The sequence below is a fragment of the Panthera uncia genome (assembly GCF_023721935.1).
Source record: "Panthera uncia isolate 11264 chromosome B2 unlocalized genomic scaffold, Puncia_PCG_1.0 HiC_scaffold_24, whole genome shotgun sequence".
NCBI classification, from domain to species: domain Eukaryota; kingdom Metazoa; phylum Chordata; class Mammalia; order Carnivora; family Felidae; genus Panthera; species Panthera uncia.
Window position 1 is genome coordinate 5,653,261 of NW_026057580.1, and position 21,876 is coordinate 5,675,136.

The following is a 21,876-nucleotide window of genomic DNA, read 5'->3' on the forward strand; positions in this document are numbered from 1 at the left end:
GCAGAGTACTCCCCACCCCGCAGAGGCCTGGAGGCCGCAGAGTGCCAGTCAAACTTCCTGTCATGACAAAAACATTCAAAAACTGTAGAACTTCCTCACCCTGATAAATGGCATCTATGAAAAACCCATCATTGACATTAGACTGAATGGTGAGAAACCTAACGTTTTCCCTCGACGCTCGGGAAAGACAAGGATGTCTGTCTTGCCATTACTCAACATTGTACTGGAGGGTCCAGCCAGGGCAAGCAGGAAAGTGAATTAAAAGTTATCTGGGGGGCACTTGGGTGGTTCAGTGTCCAACTCTTGATTTCAGCTCAGGCCACGATCTCACAATTCATGAGCCCTGTGTCGGGCTCTGCGCTGACAGCATGGAGCCTGCTTGGGATTCTTGCTTTCCCTCTCTCTGCCCCTCTCAACCTCAAATGCTCTTTCTCTCTCTCTCTCTCTCTCTCTCTCTCTCTCTCTCTCAAAATAAACTTTAAAAAATAAAGTTATTTGGGTTAGAAAGAAAGAAGTAAAACTATGTCTATAGACAACATGATCTCGTACATAGAAAATCCTAAAGAATCCACCAAAAATACATATAAACACTTCAGTGTTTAAACACATAGAAATAACATAATTCAGCAAGGGTACAGGTTATAAAATTGATAACACAAAAATCACTCATACTCCTTTACACACACAGTTGAAGAAAGAATGAAATTAATAAACAATTTCATTTATAATAGCATCAAAAATAATAAAATGCTTATGAATAAGTTTTACCAAAAAACTGTACAATTTATACTTTGAAAATTACAGAACATTGTTGAACAAAAGTAAAGACCTTAAGTGGAAAGACAGCCCATGTTCATGGATTGGAAAACTTTAGATGGCAGATTACACAATCCCTATCAAAATCTCAGACGACTTCTTTGCAGAAATTTGACAAGCCAAAACTAAAATTCATGTGGAAATTCAAGGGATCTAGAATAGCCTAAGCAGTCTTGAAAAAGAACAAAATTGGAGGGCTCATTTTGCAGTTTCAAAACTTACTACAAAGCTATGGTAACCAAGATAGTGTGGTGCTGGCATAAGAGAGACATATAGATCAATGGAATAGAATCAAGGGTCCAGAAATAAACATTTACATTTAAGGTCAGTTGGTTTTGGACAAAGGCAACAAGACAATTAAACGGAAGAAGAATCGTCTTCCACGAAAAGTGCTTGGACAACCGGATGTTCACATGCATGAGAACGAAGTTGGACTCCCACCTCACACCACATAGAAAAATTAACTCAAAATGGATCAAAGGCTTAAATATAAGAATTGAAACTATAGGGGCGCCTGGGTGGCTCAGTCGGTTAAGCGCCCGACTTTGGCTCAGGTCATGATGTCGCGGTCCCTGAGTTCGAGCCCCGCGTCGGGCCCTGTGCTGACAGCTCAGAACCTGGAGCCTGTTTCAGATTCTGTGTCTCCCTCTCTCTGACCCTCCCCCGTTCATGCTCTGTCTCTATCTCAAAAATCAATAAACGTTAAAAACAAAAATTTTTTTTTTTAAATTGAAACTATAAAACTCTTAGAAAAAGACATAGGCATAAATCTTTGTGACCATGGATTAGGTAATGATTTCTCAAATATAACACCAAAAAACAGCAACAAAAGAAAAAAAAAAGATAAATTGGATATCATCACAATAAAAACTTGTGTTCAAAGAACATCCTAAAGAAAAATTGAAAAGACAACTCACAGAATGAGAGAGAATGTTTTATTTTTTTTTATTTTTTTTTCTAAAGGAAATTTTGAGGCCAAATTGAGGATGATCTTAAATTCATTCACTAAGCCAGCCGTTTTTTGTTTTTTTTTTTTCAACGTTTTTTATTTATTTTTGGGACAGAGAGAGACAGAGCATGAACGGGGGAGGGTCAGAGAGAGAGGGAGACACAGAATCGGAAACAGGCTCCAGGCTCCGAGCCATCAGCCCAGAGCCTGACGCAGGGCTCGAACTCACGGACCGCGAGATCGTGACCTGGGTGAAGTCGGACGCTTAACCGACTGCGCCACCCAGGCGCCCCGAGAGAGAATGTTTTAAAATTGTATATCTGGAAAAATAAAAAAATAAAAATAAAATAAAATAAAATTGTATATCTGGTAAGGGACTTATCTAGACTGTGTAATTCCAATAGGGGCATTCTGGTGGCTCAGTCGGTTGAGCATGTGACCTCATGGTTTGTGAGTTCGAGGCCCACCTAGGGCTCTGTGCTGACTGTGCAGAGCCTGCTTGGGATTCTCTGTCTCTGCCTCTCTCCGGCTCACCCACGTGCAGCTCTCTCTCTCTCTCTCTCAAAAATAAGTAAACATAAAAAAAAAAAAAAAGAATTGGGGCGCCTGGGTGGCTTAGTCGGTTGAGCGTCCGACTTCGGGTCAGGTCTGTGAGTTCGAGCCCCGCGTCAGGCTCTGTGCCGATAGCTCGGAGCCTGGAGCCTGTTTCAGATTCTGTGTCTCCCTCTCTTTCTGACCCTCCCCCGCTCATGCTCTGTCTCTGTCTCAAAAAAAAAAATAATAATAAACGTTGAAAAAAAATTAAAAAAAAAGAATTTCTACAACTCAATAATAAAGACTTGAATAGACCTCTCTCCAGAGCTAAATGGCCAATAAGCACCTGGAAAGATGCTTGGCATTATTAGCCATCAGAGAAATGAAAATCAAAACCACAATAAGATTCTGCTTCACACTCACTAGGATTGCTATAATTTTAAAAAGATAAGTGTTGGCAAAGACGTGGAGAAATGGAAACCCTTGTTGCTGATGCAAATGTGAAATGGCGTGGCCGCTTGGGAAAGCTATCCGGCAGTTCCTAAAAAAAGTTAGAGTGACCACGTGACCCGCAGTTACCTACCATACGATACTGCTCCTAGATAGATACCCAAGAGAAATGAGAACATACATCCACACAAAAACTTCTACACGCATGTTGATAGCAACATCAAAATAGCCCCAAACTGGAAACAACCCAAATGTCCACCAACTGACAAATGGATAAATAAAAGGTGTTCTATTCTAGGGGATATCACTGGGTGATAAAAAGGAATGAAGTAACTGCTTCATGCCACCACATGGATAAATCTTGAAAATGTGTTACGTGAAAGAAGCCAGACCAAAAAAAGGCCACCTGTGTGTGATTCCAGTTACACCAAATGTCAGAACAGACCAATCCAGAGACAGTGGATTAGTGGTGGCTTAGGACCTGGGGTGTGGGGCTTCTTTTTGGGGTGATGAGAACGTTCTAAAATGTTCTGATGGTTGCACCACCCTGTGAGTAAAAACCACTGAGCGGTCACTTCAAATGGGTGAATTTTATATGAGTTATATATAGTTATTTTAGAACACACGCGACGGAGAGGGACGGGGGAGAGAGAATCCCAAGCAGGCTCCACACTCAGCACGGAGCCTGATGCGAGACTTGATCCCCTGACCCTGGGATCATGACCTGAGCCGAAATCAAGAGTCAAGACGCTCGCTCAACTGACGGAGTCACCCAGGCGCCCCTATATGAGTTATGTCTTAATTTATATCTTTAAGATATCTCAATATATTGTATCATATATACATGTACACATACACATAAATACGACTATATAATATATATTTACAGTCACCACACAGCCTGACTTGTATGCTTCCTGTTTTAACTGCTCACACTCCAGACAGGCGCTCTCCCCCTCCCCACCAGCCCCTGCTTGATCCCAAGCTGCCCTGTCACCTGCTGCTAGCCGCACCCCCCCACCCCCCCACATTTGCACTTTCCTGCCGGACAGCGCTCTGCACAGTCCTGCCGTTGTCCCCTGGGGGAATGTGGCTGAGACTCCAGAACACTTTCTCGGGATTCCTCCAGGCACCGAGGGCTGGCAAAGCCTTCCGATCTTGTGTGCCAGACGGGCCTGGGCGGCAGCACCCTGCAAAGAGGTTGTATGCCACTCCTTGCTTCTGCGTCTAAAACCCAACTAGCCTCCACTGGTGACCCCTGGAGCTGGGGGATCCAGCCCCTTGGCCCTTTCTCCTTCCCGCGGGCTGCCTGAAGATGTGAGTTGTGGAGGGGGACGGTTTTTAGGAAGGAAAAGAAAGACGCCCCGAAGGACTGGATGGCGTGTGTGGGGACAGGAGGTGTGGGAGAAGGAACCGTTGCCAGTGGTTGGGAGGGGAACCTCCTCAGGGCCTCTCAGAGAGCCCTCCTTTTGCCCTCCACCCCTCACAAGCACAGACACTCGGTATTCTTACACAGGCTTTTATTCAGGAGTCAGGGGCTGCTTCCCTTCCCTGTTCCCTGCCTGCCCACCCCCCCATAGAACCCCATTCAGGTGGGGCTTGTCCTTCATCTGCCCCTCACAAACCCCCCTCCGGGGCTACACCAGCAAGTAGGGGGAGGGGGCGCTCAGGAAGAACCCCCTACCTGCAGAGGCAGACAGTTCTGGCAGGGCCGGTGGGCAGGGATCTCTCTTGAACCCCCACCCAGACCCAGGATTAAGGTGGGAGGGGCAGGAGGGGTCCAGGCAGAGGGTGCAGTCATAGGTGGCAACCTGAACTCATAGCCAACCAGGCCTCGCACCCCAAAGGCATCTGTGGATGAGGCGTGCCCTGCAGCCTTTCCCTTCCAGAAGGCCTTCAGCCAAGAAGCATCTTGTTTGGGGGCGGGGGACAGGGTGGGGGAGATGGCAGGAGGACAGCTGATCTCTTCACCCTGGGAAGGCAGAAGGTCCTCCTGGAAACAGTCTCAGACTCAGATGGCTTAAAGAAGAAGCCAGGGGACTAGGAGGGGTCAAGGGGTCTCTGGGAAGCACCGATATCTTCTGTCCCTGGAAGAGCAGAAACGTGACCACAGGACAACGGGAGAATGGGCACAAGTGGCCGCAGGAACACTGCCCAGCACGGTCTGCAGCTAGCTAAGGGGAGACCCCCACAGAGGCAGAGGCACTCCTGGGGCAGAGCCAGGAGTTGGCCTTAGGCCTCCCGAGAGCACAAGGTTACTGGCTTGGCGTCTGGCCAGAAGCTGGGGTCAAGGCTGGGGGGCCGGGGGGCGGCTACTGGGCCACAGAGCAGGACCTTCCCAGGAAACTGTGGCCTCTTGCTTGGAGAAAGACCATCTGGAGCGGGCACGAGGCCAGGGTCCCCCCACCAGGCCTTGCCTTTGAGTGATGACCCCTTCAGAAGATTCCAGCCAGCACCAGCAGAGGCAGGAGCAGCAGCCCCAGAAGGGGGCCCCAGATGTGACCAGGGCCCGACTTCAGCCCTGACTTGACGCTAGGCTTTTCAGGGCCCTCTGCACCTGTGGGGAGGGAGAGGGCCTCAGCCTGGAGACAGCTCTGCCCGACCTCCCACCCTCCCTGCCAGGCGTGCAAGCGGGGGCCCAGCAGCCAGGGAGGAAGCTCTGACTCAGAGGGTGCATGCCCCGCTATGGCTATAACACCCATGCTGGGGGCAGGGCGCCGACATTCTAGAGGAAGACGGGGAAGTGGGACGAACACTACAGGTCTTACCTGGCAAAGATGACTGCAGGGCCAGGGTTCGCCCACCCACGGCATTAGAGGTGGCAGAGGTATTGGGGGAGTTAGACAGGGACTTGGAGGAGGTGTGCCCCACGTGGTCCAATGTGGCCGGCAGCCCACCTGTCTTGTCCTGGACCGGAGAAACTGAGGCCAAGACCTCACTGGAAGGAGACAACTCGGCCTCGGCCTTGCCTGCTTTCTGGGAGTGGGGTCGTGGCTCCCGTGTCCCTGTCAAGAACATCTTGGGGTGCAGAGAACTCTCTGGGGCCTTGGGGGGCATTCTTGTCCTGCTGGCCTCTTTGTCTGCCAATTGGGAGATGGGATCATTGGTCGATTTGGGGAAGGTTGCTGGCCCCTCATCCAAGGCAAAGGGGCTGTGAGTTGCCAAAAAGGAAGGGACCTCAGTTGTTAAGGAAGGTGGAGCCTCTGTTGCCATGGAGGGGGAATCTTCCGTTGCTAAGGGAGACGGGGCCTTGGTTTCTACAGCCGGAAGAGCCTTGGTTGCCAGGGGGCCCGAGACCTCTGTTACCAAGGAGGACGGATTTTCCGTTGCCAGGGAAGAAGGGATACCGCTTTTCCTAGAACTTGAAGCTTCCGTTGCCAGGGAAGATGGGGCCTCAGTTACCAGGTAAGGCAAATCCTGAGCCTCCTCCGGGTCTCTGATGAGTTCTGATAAGAAACAAGGCTTTGGCATTAGTGCTGTGGCAGGATCCCGTGTCCGGAGCCCCCCGGCAATCAAGATGAGGCGACCAAATGTCTGACGATGACACACAAACACATCCTCTCCAGCAACTATGTCCTTCATTCATAATAAATGATACTTATTTAAAAAATATTTTTAAATTTTTTTAAGGTTTATTCATTTTTCAGAGACAGACAGAGCGTGAGCGGGGGAGGGGCAGAGAGAGAGGGAGACACAGCATCAGAAGCAGGCTCCAGGCTCTGAGCTGTCAGCACAGAGCCCGAGGCGGGGCTCGATCTCACAAACTAAGAGATCATGACCTGAGCCGAAGTCGGACACTTAACCGACGGAGGCACCCAGGCCCCTAAATGATACTTTTTTATAATCTTGTTGTCTTATTATAACGTTGTAACAGTGGCTTCTCCATCCTCCTCCTCCAAATCCTCTCCGCGCTCACACAATCACTTTTTCAGGGGACTCTCCAGCTAGGTGCCTGTGCCCGACGCGCTGGCCGGGTCCCTTCAAGTCCACGCCCACCGCCAGGCTCCGCCCACATGGGGGGGAACATTTCCCTCTGGTCACGCCCACCTCGCCCGGCGCTCGGGAGCCGCCGGACTCTCCTCTACCCTCCACTTGGGGGGTTGAAAACCGGTCACTTTGAATGACAGGGGGCCAAAGTGGCTGAGCAAGGAAGGCGAATTGGGCTTGGGAACCCGCATAGGGTGGGCCCGCCAAGGGCCCCCGGAGGTCGCATCCCGCCAGGCCCCTCCCCCTGACCGTGCACCTCTCGGAAGTCCCGGGAGGCTCTAGGACCATCCTGTAGGCATCCCTTCCCTCCCCTTCTTTCTCCTCCCCACTCCACCCCCAACTCACCACAGAGGGAGTTCTCGCAGCGGTAGCCGGAGGGACACAGGGAGCACGGAGTCCCTTCCTGGTAGGGCCTCTTTCCCTTCACGTTCCCCCTGCGGGAGGCGAGGACTGTGCTGGGCGCAGGGGGCGGTCCCTACAAACCCCTGTCCTTATCCCTCATACACACACCTAGGCCGGTAGTACCCCTGGGTCTTACTTGCTCCCAACTAACTTGCTGGGTCAATGAGAGCAGACTCCCATCGGTGCCCTCACAGCTCCCCCAAGGGCCCCAGATTGGCCCCCTCCCACTTTCTTAGACTGCCAACTCAACCCTCCCCTTGGCCCTGCTCATCCCCTACCCCCAGGACTCCCTGGGCACTCACGGAGGCTCATAGTTGCAAACCAGCAAATGGATATTGGTCTCCTCAACACCCTGGAGCTTCTCACAGAAGTGGGAGCCACAGCCAATCCTCTCTGTCTTGGCCCAGACCACCTGAAGGAGGGCAAACTCAACAGTTTAGTCTGGGTGGGATTGTCCCTAGCTAGTGTCTCTACACCAGTCTTCTGTGGGTGGGAAGAAGAGGATCCCTACAACCTGTGAGATCCAAGTCTGAGGACATGCAGCTTCAGGACAAAACTCTAAACAGGGATTTTGCTGGGCGGGGAGGGGGGGGGGGGCGGTGGTGTGGAATTTGTCCTGAACAATCTAGTTCCCCCTGCCAACCACACACATTGTTTGGACAGGCCTCTCTGAAAACTTTCCCTTTGTATATACCCTCATAAATTCTTCTTGTGCATTTTTTTTTTTTTTTGCAATTTCCTGTGCATTTTAAACAGGGTACATGCAAAGGAATGAATCTCAAATGGGAGAATCTTGGATATCAGTAACAAGCAAAATCCAAGAAACAGAAGAAGCCATTTTGGAAGCAGAGCTTCCCCCAAATCACAAGTAGGCAGGGATCTGCTCTGCTGTTTCTAAGTCTGGGCCCCCTACCTGCTAGAAGGAATTCTGTCTTAAGTATAAAATTTTTAAATTCAAAACTTTCGGGCACTGCCATGGGCCGAGACCAGCAGCCTCCCCTTGTTTCTAGGCCCACTCCGCTCGGGAGTCGCTCAAATGGAGGCCGGTTTTTGCTCTGAGATCTAGCTCTGGCTATTATCCTACACACAACCCCAGGATTGGGGTTGTTCTACTTAAGTCAGCTGAAGGTACCAGTATGGAGCATCTCCCAAGCAGAAATGACCCCAGAGTTCATGTGCACTCAGCCCTGGAGAACATGGGGCTGGAGGTGGAGCAGCCCCACTCCCGCTGGGCACTGATGGTAATCCTTGCAGGAAGATCCCGCTCGCGCACGCGCGCGCGCGCGCTCATGCTGGGGGTAAGGGAAGTGTGAGAAATTGCAGGGGACAGAGGGAAGGGAACCAGGGGGGGTTGCTGGGCACTTACAACCTCTCCATCTGGGTGGATGATACTAGGATTCCCTTCCCTAAAGAGTAGCACTAAAAATACCACTCAAAAGAAGCCCTGGAAAGTGGAATTAGTGGATATGGGTGGGAAGATGTTTATTTAAAAAAAAAAAATTGTCATGGTATTGTTTGAACAATGAGGATTGGGTGGAGAAAATAAGAACTCAAGAACACTAATGTTAATTCCTCTACACACCCATACACACACCCCTACAGTACCCCCACCCAACACCTCTTATCTGCAAACTCCAACTTTCAAAGTGCAGTGAGAACCCTGACGTAAGCAAAATGTGACTGTGAGGAGCAGGAAATGCTCTCGGAGTCTCCCTGGAACCTTCGCTCAGTGACGATTTGCTCTCATTTACACATAGTTTTCAAAAACAGAAGAACACAATAGTCTATTTACTTTATCGGTCCCTGGCAGAGTAGAAGCAGCAACTTAGACGCTATGAGAAATGACAGAAGAGGGACAATGAGACAGAAGACCGCGGGCACAAGCAGCCCTGCCTAACTTAGGTCGGACAGGACCGCTTAGACGTCGGTCAGGATTGCCTAGAATAATTACCGTCCACGAAACTGGCTCTGCGACACTTAACTTAGGTCCCCTCAGTCCGAGGAGGACGGGAGGGGCCACATAGATTTTCAAACGACTAGTGGGTTTTGGAGTCAACTGAAAATGGTTTAGGCAGTTTAAGAAGCGGACTCCCAGGCGGTGAAGGGACAGGTGGCCTCTGCCCCGCCCCGCCCCGCCCGCTGCTCGTAAGCCCCGCCCACTAGTCATGTAGCCCCGCCCAGTGCTCTTGTGGCCCGCCCCCGCCCACCAGCCCCGCGGCTTCGCACCTGCGTGTAGTGGCCGCACATCTGGCCCTGGTCGCAGGTGGCTGCGCTGAGGTTGTAGTGTTCGCGCTCGTGGTGCCACTCCTCCATGGCCAGCGGCACGTCCAAGCCCTCGTCGGTGATGGCAAACAGGTTCTCCCCGCGCCGCCCGCGCTCCTTGTTGTGGCCCCACACGCACTTCTGCGCGTAGGCCTTGGCGAAGGCGGCCAGCTCCTCGTCCCACCTCTGCGGGGCAGGTCGGAGAGGGAGGTGAGGAACGCCTTGGGCTCAGTGGAGGTGGGAGAGGATTGCGGGAGAGAGAGGTGAGGATACCCACAATTCTGGGGATCAGAGAAGAAGGTTGAAGGTGTCCTGGGGGCCTCTGGGGGCCGGAGACCCTCCCCTCCTCCAGGGTGACTCTTGGCCAAGATCAGGAACAGGTCTGTGCTCCTGGCGGGCTTCTGTGGGGGTGGGGGATGGGAGGGTGCCACCCCAGGCCATGGAGTGAGCTAAGCTTGGGACCATTTACCAGCTGTGTGATTTTAGACAGAGTGCCTGACCTTTCTGAAGTCTCGTGGTGCTTTGGGAGGAATAAATGAGATGATGTTTGTGACACTGTTGTTATTAATTAATATTAATATCCTCCTGTGTGAAAGGTGGCGGCTGTGCCCTGCCTACCTCCCAGGACTGTCTGCCTGCTCTGAAGACCACAGAACGTCCAGTGAGATGTTCAAGGGCTGCACTGTTGATCCAGCCCCTCCCAACCCCTCACCCTCCCACCATAAATATGATACTCCCCTCTCAGGTCCCACTCTCCCCTTGGGGTCGCCCAGCCTCCATGGCTTTACCAGCTCCAGGCTTCCCTCCCAAGTGCTATTCCCAGGTGCTCTCAACTCTCGTCAACTGACAACCCCTTTCCCCAAGAAAATTAAGTGTCCCTGTGTGACCCTTACGGAGAGGCCTAGTTTCAGAGCCTTGGTGTCTCAAGGAGCTGTCAGATCCCAACGTCCCGTCCTTCAGGCGGGACTTCAGGTGAGGCAGCGGGAGGGGGCATTTTAGGTTAAGGGACCTCTGAGTTCTCTGGGTCCCCAGCCAGGAGGACAGGCCCAGTGTGGGTGGGAAGACGGATTAACAAAGGATTGAGGAGGAAGGCCTGGATCCCATTAAACTTTGTCTTTGGCCTCTCCTAGAAATGGATGGCCTGGCGGCAACTCCTGTTCCACCCTCTGGGGGCCCAGCCAGCTGTGGGAGCCAGACGGCCTGTAAAGTGTCAAGAGCTTGGGCGACCCTGAGAGGAGGGGGGGATGGGGCTCCTGACCCACACAAGGTTCTCAGGAGCAGCTGCCTGCGGGGCGGGGGGGGGGGGGGGGAGGGGTGGTCACACTGGACTGGGACCCCCCCCACTTTGTGACTATGGGTGAATCCCTTTCCCTCCCTGGGTGTTTTTGTCCCAAATCACTGGTCCCGGAGCGTCTTCAGACTCTGGGAGTAAGTAAGGGCGGGTAGGGAGAGGGAAAGGGCAAGGTACGGGGAACCTGGATCTGGGTGTCTGGGATGATGTGCGGGGCTCCAGACTAAACTGCGACCTCCTTCAGGGTATGTCACCCCAGTGTCTGGCACAGTGCTGGCTCATAGCAGGTGCTCGATACGCATGTGTCAACTGTTGATGACTGAGACAGACCCTGCTGAAAAGCGGTCTCCCTACTGAGCCCGGCTGTGATTCCTGTTCGGGCTGGCTGCGTGGAGTTCTGCCAGTAGAGTCGTTCCTGTGGGTCTCAGGTCTTCTCAGTCTTCCAGAGACCCCCGTGGGTATTTGAGAGTCACGGCACCCACCCACATTGGCCACATGGTCACCATCTGAAAGCAAGTCCGTTCATTCATCCACTCATTCAACACACAGTGTTGGGCACTGTACCAGCCTGGAGGTGAGAGCAAGGACCTAGAAGCCCAAGTTCACATTGTCAAAAACTGGTGATTGGGCCACCGTGTGCTAAATGACACATATGCAATGGGTACTATAGAGGCACCAAAGAGGGCCATTTAGAGGAGACACTAAGCTAAGTGATAAAACTGAGGCATTGGTCAGGTGGACGGGGAAAGACATCTGAACCGAGGCACAGCACGAGCAAAGGCATGAAGGTGAGATACAACGTTTTGGCTGGGGAAGGAGAAGCTGTTCAGGTTACTGAGGGAAAAACTGAGCAGGAGAGGAGGCTGGAGGTGTCAGCAGGGGTCAGACACACAGAGGGAGCCTTCTCAGGAGCTGGAGGTCTATCCCGAGGCGGTCAGGAGCCAGTGGGAGCCATTGAAGGGTTTTGAGCAAGGTCAGGCCCATGTGCTGGATTGTTCATTCTGGAAGCAGAGGCCGGAGGCTGGGGGAGCAGGCCGAGACTGTTTTAGGAGTCCTTGGGAGAAGTAATGAAACACTGGATCAGGGTTGTAGGAAGGAATGAGGATGGGGAAGTAGGGTTCAAGGAAAATTGAACCCTCTGGGAGGTAAAAGCGGTGATGATTAGATGTGGACGCTCAGGGAGAGAAAGGCGTCCATGATAACTGCCACCTGCGTCATCCTGGATTCATTCCCTCTTTGGTTAATCTAACACTTATGAGCCCTTACTGTGCGCCACACGCTGTTCTAAGTGCTTTATAAATATTCACTCATTTGATCCTGGCAACCGTCTTACAAGGGACTTGCTATGTAGTCATCATCTTCAATTTACAGATGAGGAAACTGAGACGCAGAGAGGTTAAGGCACTTGGCCAAGGTCGCACAGCTAATACATGGCAGAATCAAGGTTTGAACCAGGCCATCTGTCTCCAGAGTTTCTGTATATACCGCGTGCTGAGGTCGAGCCTGAGCCTTGTCCCAAATTTATCCCGGTGTCCCAGGCCATCCCCTCCTCCCATCACTTCGCACCAGACAGCACCGTATCCCCTGAATATCCAAACTGCTTTCCAGAATGTGGCCCCACCCCAAGGTCCACCTCTGTCCGCAAAGCAGCTCCTGGCTTGGGTAGCCAACAAGACTGTAGGGCATCAGGGATCTACAGACGGAGAAACTGAGGCTCAACAATGAGTTCCAGGCCTCAATCAGGGAGCTACTGACAGAGCAGGTGCCAGCCTCCCGTGCTCCTCATCTATCGTCTGCAGTTCCTGGTTGCCAGGCCGACAGGGTTTGAATGGTCCTGCTGTGTGCATTTCTAGAGGCCTTCCTTGACCTCTGTCATACGTCATCCCATCTGACCCTCAGGGTAGGAATTGCCAGTCCCAAGTGATAGATCAGGAAATGGAAGCCTTTGAAGGTAGAGGGACCGGTCCAGAATCACTTCGCCAGATTGAACGGAGGAATTAGAACTCCAGTCTCGGACCCTCAGGCTCACTGCTCTCTTCCCCAGGTGTGACCTTGCTCTGGGCCACTAACTGTGGCGTCCCTGGACACTGCCCAGGAATCCTCCAGGTTGGCCCAGAGGACGGCCAGTTCAGCCCTCAGAGAGGGCAGGAAGGGGGTGAATTTCTCATTTTATCTTTTTTCATCTTGAGCATAAACACCCTGCCTCCTGACCCTACCATCAAATAACTCTCCCTCTCGACAGAGGTTACTGCCACCCAAAATCTGGCTTCCATCATCTATAGGAACGTCCCTGTATGCTGACAATATTTGCATGTGTCCCCACCAATATACAATAGTATTTTTTACATGTTTAAAACCTTCTGTAAGTATGTCCTACTGTATGTATATATATATATTTTAGATTTCATCCCCTCCCAGTGTTATATCTGTGAGATTCACTCCATGTTGATATATATGTAGCTCTAATTAGGATCCCATTTTACAGATGAAAAGCTGAGGGTCCCTACCAGTTTAAGGGACCCAAATCGCGGGTCTTGTTGCGTGACCAAGACAGGATTTGAACTGTGTGATCTGGACCGCTTCCGGCTCCTGTTCTCACCCACCTCCGTAGACCATCCCTCCTCCCTAAGTGCTGGGGCCCTTCCTGCTGCCCTTGTTCCTCCTCTCATTGTATTAGGAACTTCCTGTGTTCCCCCAATCAGGGGCACCTGCATTTTAGGAAGTGCTGGGAAGGAGTCACTGGAGTGGGAAGCTGGGGCTCCCAGGTCTGGCTCTACCGGCTGTGGGACCCGCTAGCCCCGCTGAGCCTCAGTTTCCTGATCTGTATAATGGGGCTGCCTCTGGGGACCTGTGAATTGCATAGTATCAGGAATTCTGTCACTGACCAGAGAGATGAGTCTCTGAGGGAGCTTCAACCCGGGGGTGGGAGGGATTGGGGGGGTCCTGGCTCAGCGCCCCTTCGGTCTGGGCAGGCGAGCGCCGCCCCCCCCCCCCCCCCAGGCGCACTCACCATTTGCAGCATGTCAGCGGCGGGTGGGGACGCCTGGGCCCGGTAGAGGTTGTGCAGCTCCACCATCACGCGTTTCTCATCATCACTGAGGGCGCCGGCGGGGCCCGTGGTGGCCGCCAGCAGCAGCAGCAGCAGCAGACTGCCGGAGCTGTGCATGGTGGCCGGTCCTCTCCGCCTCTCCCGGCCAGGGGTCTGGCGGCCGGATTTAAAGTCCTCCCCACGCAAGCACCACCCTGGCTGGAGCGGCGGGAGGGGCTGTCTGCAGGGCCGGCCCGGCTCACACAGTGTCTCTGGGAGGGCTGGGTGCTTGGGTCCTGACCAGAGTTGAGTCCACTCCCGGCATTTATGTCCCCTCGGAGTCCTTGGCAACAGCCTCCTTTCTCCCGTAACCGGGGCTCAGGCCAAGAGCTCTGTGCAGTCCACAGTCCCTCCTGAGTTGTGGAAAGGTCCCCCTGGGGGGGCAAAATAGAGCAACCCAAGTCACACCCACTGGGCGCCCGAGGACAAGCAAGAGGAAGAAAACCACACGGACCCCGTCCCTGAGGATTGGGGAAGATGAGGAAACTCTATTTGACTTACGGGAGCACGGAGGAAGCCAAGATGTGTTCGGTAAAAGGAACGGGCCAACCGAAGCCTAAATCTTGACTCTGCTCCTCTGCCAGCTGAACTGTTGGAAGTTTTGTCAATTGAATCAGTGGCCGTAATAGTACCTACCTCATCGGGCTGGAAGGAGGAGTAAATGAGATCAAATGTATGTGAAGCATCCAGTAGAGTATCTGGCACACAGTAGCCCTCAGTAACCGTAGCCAACGATTACTCATATGGCACGGCCTTGGCCAGCCCCCAGCCCCATGGCGGGGTGGGAGTGGGGTGGGGGGGGGGTGGGCAGGACTCCTGCCCACGAGAGAAGAGACTGAGGTGTTCCCACTCTAGCTGTATCCTGGAATTGCGCTTTTCACTAGGGAGCAATGTTGGCTTCTGTGTGCCTGTTGAATGCATGTGCTTGAGGTGCTCATTTGGAAGTAGGATGTTGGGACCTTTCCTGCTCTGAATATCGAGAAAATACAATGTGTCTGTTTTTGAAATCAAGAGAGAGCAGAAAAGCAGAGGCATGACTGAGCTGATGCAGCAGGAGTTGGGGAGGGTGGGGTGGGGGGGTGGGGAATTGGAGGGGAAATGGGCCCGGTGGCCAAGCACTTTGATGGTAATGACCATGCAGGGGCAGGGACCAAGGTCTTGGCCTTCCTGTGGCAGGAATCTGGAACCAGTACTCTTGAGTTCAGCTGGGATTCTTTTTTTTTTTTTTTTTTTTTTTTCATGTTTATTTATTTTTGAGAGACAGAGTGCGAGTGGCGGAAGGGCAGAGAGAGAGGGAGACACAGAACTCAAAGTGGGCTCCAGGCTCCGCGCTGTCAGCACAGAGCCGGGTATGGGGCTGAAACTCACAAGCCGTGAGATCATGACCTGAGCCGAAATTGGACGCTTAACTGACTGGGCCACCCAGGTGCCCCTCAGCTGGGATTCTTAAAGGCTGCCCTCTCAGGGAATGGGGACCTAGAAAAAGTCTACTCTTTGGCATTGGAAGATGTCAAGAAAACCTGTTACTGCTCAGGTCTCTGGGTAAAAACAAAAGCAAAAACAAACACAAGTTGGATCACACACACAGACACACATACCTGTTAGAACTAATTTAGGAACTCAGCAAAGCTGTAAGATACAAAAACAACACACAAAACAAGTGGTATTTCTATACACTAACAATGAATAACCCAAAAGGAAATTAAGAAAACAATTCCATTCATAATAACAATAAATAGAATGAAATTAGGAGTAAACCTAACCAAGGAGGCAACATACTTGTACATTTATTTATTTATTTATTTTTTAAATTAACGTTTATTTATTTTTGAGACAGGGAGAGACAGAGCATGAACAGGGGAGGGTCAGAGAGAGGGAGACACAGAATCTGAAGCAGGCTCCAGGCTCTGAGCTGTCAGCACAGAGCCCGACGCGGGGCTAGAACTCACGGACCGCGACATCATGACCTGAGCCGAAGTCGGCCCCTTAACCGACTGAGCCACCCAGGCGCCCCAGACTTGTACATTTAAAACCACAAAACACTGGGGTGCCCAGGTGGCTCAGTTGGTTAAGTGTCTGACTCTTGATCCCAGGTCATGATCCCAGGGTTGTGGGCTCGAGCCCTGCATCGGGCTCTGCACTGAGCATGGAGCCTGCTTAAGATTCTCTCTCTCTTTCCCTCTGCTCCTCTCCCCCACTCATGTGCATGCTCTCTCTTCCCCTTCTCGCTAAAACAAAACAAAACTAACAAACAAAAACTACAAAACATTGCTGAAAGAAATTAGAGAAGACATGAATAGGTGAAAAGATATCCCATGTTCATGGATTATAAGTTTTAATACTAAAAGCAATTTATAGAGTGCAATCCCTATCAAAATCCCAATGATGATATTTGCAGAAATAAAAAAACCCATCCCCCATATGATTCTAAAATCATATGGAATCTCAAAGGACTCCAAATAGCCAAAGCAATCTTGAAAAAGAAAAACATAAAGTTGGAGGTCTCACATTTCCTGATTTTTAAATTTACTTCAAAGCTACAGTAATCAAAACAGTGTGGCATTGGCATAAACACAGACATGTAGACCAATGGAGTAGAATACAGATCCCAGAATAAACTCTTGCATATATGATCAAATGATTTTTGACAAGAATGCCAAGACCATTTAATGGAGAAGGGATAGTCTTTTCAACAGGTTGTGTGGGAAAAACTGGATATCCACATGAAAAAGAATGACGTTGGACCCTTACTTTGCCCCATATACAAAAGTAAAAATAATCAACTCAAAATGGATCAAACACCTACTCGTAAGAGCTAAAACTACAAAACAAGAGAAGAAAACATGGGGGGAAACTTCATGACATTGGATTTGGCAAGGATTTTTTGGGTGTGACACCAAAATATAGGCAACAAAAGAAAATATAGATGAATTTCATCTCAAAGAATGAAATAAACACAGTGAAAAGGCAACCCATGGAAGGGAAGGAAATATTATCAAATCTTATACCTGATAAGGGATTAATATATATTAAAAAAACTCCTACAATTCAAGAACAAAGCAACCCAAAATTTCTGATTAAAAAATGGACACAGGATTTGAATAGACATTTCTCCAAAGATATACAGGTGAGCCAAAAGCACATGAAAAGATGCTCAATGTCTAGTCATTAGGGAAATGCAAGTCAAAACCACAACGATGGGGTACCCGGGTGGCTCAGTCGGTTAAGCATCCAACTCTTAGTTTTGGCTAAGGTCATGATCTCATGGTTCTTGAGATGGAGTCCCACGTCGGGCTTTGGGATGACAGCACAGAGCCTGCTTGGGATTTCTCTCTCTCCTTCTCTCTCTGCCATTCTCTCTCTGCTGCTTTCCCACTTGTGTGTGCATGCCTGCGCTCTTTCTCTCTCTAAATAAATAGTTAAATAAACTTAAACACACACACACACACACACACACACACAATGAGATATCACTTCACACCCATTAGGATGGCTGTTATAGCAACAAAACAATACTCCTCTGAAAATACCAAGTGCTGGCAAAGATATAGTGAAATCGGAACACTTGTGCATTGCTCCTGACAATGTAAAATGGTGCAGCCACGTGGAAGACAGTATGGTGGTTACCCAGAAAAACGAAACAGAATAACATTATGATCCAACAATTCCACTTCTGAGTATATATCCAAAAGAATTTAAAGCAGAGATTTGAACAGATATTGGCACATCAGTGTTCATAGCAACGCTATTCACGACAGTTAAAAGATGGAAACAACCCACATGCCCATCAAAGAACAACCGATAAACAAAATGTGGTATATACATACAATGAAATATTATCCAGCCTTAAAAAGGAAGGATATCTATTGGGCACCTGGGGGCTCAGTCAGTTAAGCCTCCGACTCGATCTCAACTCAGGTCTTGATCTCAGAGTCGTGAGTTCAAGCCCTTTGTCGGGCTCCATGCTGGGTGTGGGGCCGACTTAAAAAAAAAAAACAAAAGGGGCGCCTGGGTGGCTTGGTCGGTTAAGCGTCCGACTTCGGCTCAGGTCATGATCTCACGGTCCGTGGGTTCGAGCTCCATGTCGGGCTCTGTGCTGACAGCTCAGAGCCTGGAGCCTGTTTCAGATTCTGTGTCCCCCTCTCTCTGCCCCTCCCCAGTTCATGCTCTGTCTCTCTCTGTCTCAAAAATAAATAAACGTTAAAAAAAAAAATTAAAAAACAAAAACAAAAACAGAAGGAGTGGATGAACCTTGAAGACATTCTGCTAAGTGAAATAAGCCAGACACAAAAAGATAACTATTGTATGATTCCACTTATATGAGGGACATAGACTAGTCAAATTCATAGAGACAGAAAGTAGAACAGTAGTTTCCAGCGGCCAGGAGGAGAGGGAAATGAAGAGTTATTTTTTTAATGCATACAGTTTCAGTTTGGCAAGATGAAAAGGTTCTGAAACTGGATGTGGTGATGGTTGCAGAGTGTGTGAATATGCTTTAATGCCACTGAACTGCACACATGAAAATGGGCAAGAGTAAACTTTGTTATGTTATGTGTATTTTACCACAAACAAAACTTGGTATTTTATTTCATTTATTTAGTTTTTATTTTTTTTAAACGTTTTTTATTTATTTTTGAGACAGAGAGAGACAGAGCATGAACGGGGCAGGGGCAGAGAGAGAGGGAGACACAGAATCGGAAGCAGGCTCCAGGCTCTGAGCCATCAGCCCAGAGCCCAACTCACAGGGGGCTTGAACTCACAGACCGTGAGATCGTGACCTGAGCTGAAGTCGGACGCTTAACCAACTGAGCCACCCAGGTGCCCCATTTTTTAAAGTTTATTTATTTATTTTAAGAAAGAGAGTGTGAGTGCATGTGAGGGGAAGGGGGAGAGAGAGAGAGAGAGAGAGAGAGAGAGAGAATCCTAAGCAGCACAGAGCCCAACGCAGGGCTCAATCTCACAAACCCGTGAGATCATGATGTGACCCAAAATCAAGAGTCGAACGCTTAACTTAGGTGCCCCAAAACTTAGGAATTCTTAAACTGGTCCAAAGGAGGATGGATATTGAGTAGTGGTGGTAGTGGTGGGAGTAGTCTCAGCAGAAATAAGGGAAAATCATGTCTGGAGGGAGCTTTCACAACCCAGGCCACTTGGGTCATCCACGAGGGAAAACAAACCCCCACTTTAGTGCACAATCAGAAATTATAAAACACACAGGGAACTGAGCTATGGTGAGCAGCAGCATGCAACACAAATGGGAGGGTTTCTGTCCCCCAAATTTGAGATAATAGAACAGTCTGGAAGACTTTCAAATAGCTATGCTTAAGATGATTAAGGAAATAAATAGGTTGCTGGAAAAAGGAGAAGCCAGGTTTAGGAGGTAGAGTGGAGCGTGAGAATTTGAAGAGTTGAGGAAAGTGGGTCAGTCTGTCGGGAAGAGGAGGGAGTGGAGGAGAGAAGGGTATGAATCACCAGATTCCACCACAGCCCAGCCCGAAAGGCAGCTCTCCCAGGGGGTTTAGCTGATAAAGCTGTGAGATGGTATCTTTCCTCTAGGGACAGGAGAATGTGGCAAGTCCCTGAAAGCTGCTTGGGCTTGAGATAGAAATAAGGGGACTTAGAAGAAAACTTCCCAGGGAGTAAAGTGCTGAAGACCCCGCCTGGGAGGGGCTGGACAGAAGTGGGAAGGACACAGTTCTCAGACACTGCCTGGGTGGAAGCAGGCACCACACTCGGGCTGCCCTGTGTGACAGGGAAAAACGGCTTTGTATTCGTTCACTCGTCATTCATTCATTCATTCATTCAACAAAGATTTGCAGCGTTTCCCCACTGTGCCAGGTGCTGAGCTGGGTGAGAAAGATAGACCCAGTCCCCACTGTCATGATGCAGGAGATGCACCAGGAAACATGGATAGTGTTGTGGGTAAGAGTGTGGGGCTTTCCAGGTCGGTGACCTTGGGCAAGCTATTTCCCTGCTTGTTAGCCTCAGTTTCCTCATCTGTATATTGGGTTTAGAACAGAACCTACCCCATAGGATGGTTGTCAGCATTAAGTGAGTTAATACATGGGCTTGGGATAGTGCCTCACACATTCTAAGTGCTCATTGAGTTAGCCAATATGAAAGTATCTATTATTATTATTAATTATTATTATTATTACAGGTGGGAGAATTAACAGGGCCTCAAGTTGTAGCAGGAAAAAAAATACAGCAGCCTAGCCTGCCTTTTCCCCTGAGCAGCTGCATGGGGAGGACACGGGGGCAGGGGCGCTGGTGTGAGTTGCGGGGGCGGGGGGGCGAGGGGGACAGAAAAAGAGGAGCCTGATTTGCCGGAGAGGGGAGGTTGAGATGGGAACAAGGGCTGGGAGGCTGACCACGGCCAGTCTCAGTGTCTGGGGACAAGGGCGTGCCGCTCGAAAGGCCCATTCTGCAGGTGCACATTCCCAAGTGGTTCTCGGAGTCCCTGCCACGTGGGCGATCTCATTTATTCAGAGGACAGCTCTGAGGTGGGTCTCAAAATCACCGCACACAAGGGACCTTGCTTAGAGAGATAATGTCCTTACAAGTGGGGGGCGGGACCAGAGCCCGGGACCTGCCGCTAGGGGGAGCTGAAGAGCGGGAGAGCAGGAGAGTCAGAGGCTGAGGGCCAGCAGCCAGGAGAGCAGAGTGGAAGACAGGAGGTGAAGTTCCAGGAAGTGGATAGGGAAGGAGAGGGGGTGGGAGAGGTGACAGAATCAGGCACGTGGAGGATTGGCTGCGGTGTACATCAGCTGTGTTTTTATCTATAAACCATGATTGGGAGGAAATACGTATTCATTGCTTTTAAGTTTTCATTAATATAAGAGGGAGGGAGCCAAAGCACAAGAGACTCTTAAAAACTGAGAACAAACTGAGGGTTGATGGAGGGTGGGAGGGGGGGGAGGGTGGGTGATGGGCATTGAGGAGGGCACCTGTTGGGATGAGCACTGGGTGGTGTATGGAACCCAATTTGACAATAAATTTCATATTAAAAAAATAAATAAATAAATACCAAACTGTTAGCTCTGTATGGCTAACTTGTGGACAGAATATCAAGCACTTTCTCAAGGGAATATTAGAAATACAAAGAATATTGTTCTAAGATAGCATCATTTAGACTTCTTTATGGAATCGATTGAGTTTCCACTGTTCTAAACTTGATGGAGGAAATCTTTCCCGGTAGGTGGCTAACACTTGTCCGGTATGTTCAAAAAAAATTTTTTTTTAACGTTTATTTATTTTTGAGACAGAGAGAGACAGAGCATGAATGGGGGAGGGTCACAGAGAGAGGGAGACACAGAATCTGAAACAGGCTCCAGGCTCTGAGCTGTCAGCACAGAGCCCGACGCAGGGCTCAAACTCACGGACTGCGAGATCATGACCTGAGCTGAAGTCGGACGCTTAACCGACCGAGCCACCCAGGCACCCCGTTGTCTGGCATGTTTTAAAAGGAAGTCTATGTGTCTCCTGTCACCTGGGCTTATTTTACCAAAGAGAAAATAGTTGTGAGCTAACCTTTGGAAAACCTCTAGATTTCTATTTCTTTTCCAAGGAGTGTTCTGCTGTTTGTGAAAAGGAAAACTAAAGAGCCCAAGTCACTTATGTGTTTTAAATAAATAAGTAAATAAAATAAATCAAAAAAAATTTTCATTAATGTAAATTTATACATATATTTATTTCTAAGTAGAAATGTGTATAAATATATATTTATTATTATTTCTTTATTATTATGGGGTAATTATCCACACATATTTTAAATCAAGTTTCATTTCATATAGCGGTGTCACTCCACCACGAAAAAGTTAAGCCAAAGAGGGGGAAAAAATTCCACCTCTAGTATTTTCTTTTTATCTCTGAGCAGGTGATACTCAAAGTGTGGTCCATGGCCTGATGCCATGGCGCCAGATGTTCGTTACAGCTCGTCAGCACAACACGTGCAGAAGACAAGAGTGAGCATTGAGAAGCTCCTACAGCAGTGTAGTTGTTCTATGCCTGTGGAATCTGTGATTTATTTTATTTTTTTGAAGTTTATTTATTTTTGAGAACGAGACCGTGTAAGGCTGCGTGGGGGAGGGGCAGAGG

At 49.8% G+C, this 21,876-nt stretch overlaps 1 protein-coding gene across 1 annotated transcript; it reads right to left on the reverse strand.

The window, feature by feature from the left end:
- Positions 1-3,954: 3,954 nt before the first annotated feature.
- PI16 (peptidase inhibitor 16) lies at positions 3,955-14,545 on the reverse strand. Its single transcript, XM_049653360.1, has 6 exons — positions 13,702-14,545; positions 9,365-9,586; positions 7,441-7,550; positions 7,082-7,170; positions 5,518-6,195; positions 3,955-5,306 (listed from the first exon to the last, which is right to left on the reverse strand). Exons 1-6 carry the CDS (start codon positions 13,855-13,857, stop codon positions 5,185-5,187), a joined length of 1,377 nt encoding a protein of 458 aa, XP_049509317.1. The 5' UTR covers positions 13,858-14,545; the 3' UTR covers positions 3,955-5,184.
- Positions 14,546-21,876: the final 7,331 nt, after the last annotated feature.

Bases quoted from the DNA above. Each gene is read 5' to 3' on its own strand.
- PI16 (XM_049653360.1), bottom strand. From the start codon at position 13,857: ATGCACAGCTCCGGCAGTCTGCTGCTGCTGCTGCTGCTGGCGGCCACC. The intron at 7,551-9,364 runs GTGCGAAGCCGC...GCCCTCCTTCAG, and splicing joins TGTGCGGCCACTACACGCAG to GTGGTCTGGGCCAAGACAGA. The intron at 5,307-5,517 runs GTAAGACCTGTA...CCCTCCCCACAG, and splicing joins CCTGCAGTCATCTTTGCCAG to GTGCAGAGGGCCCTGAAAAG.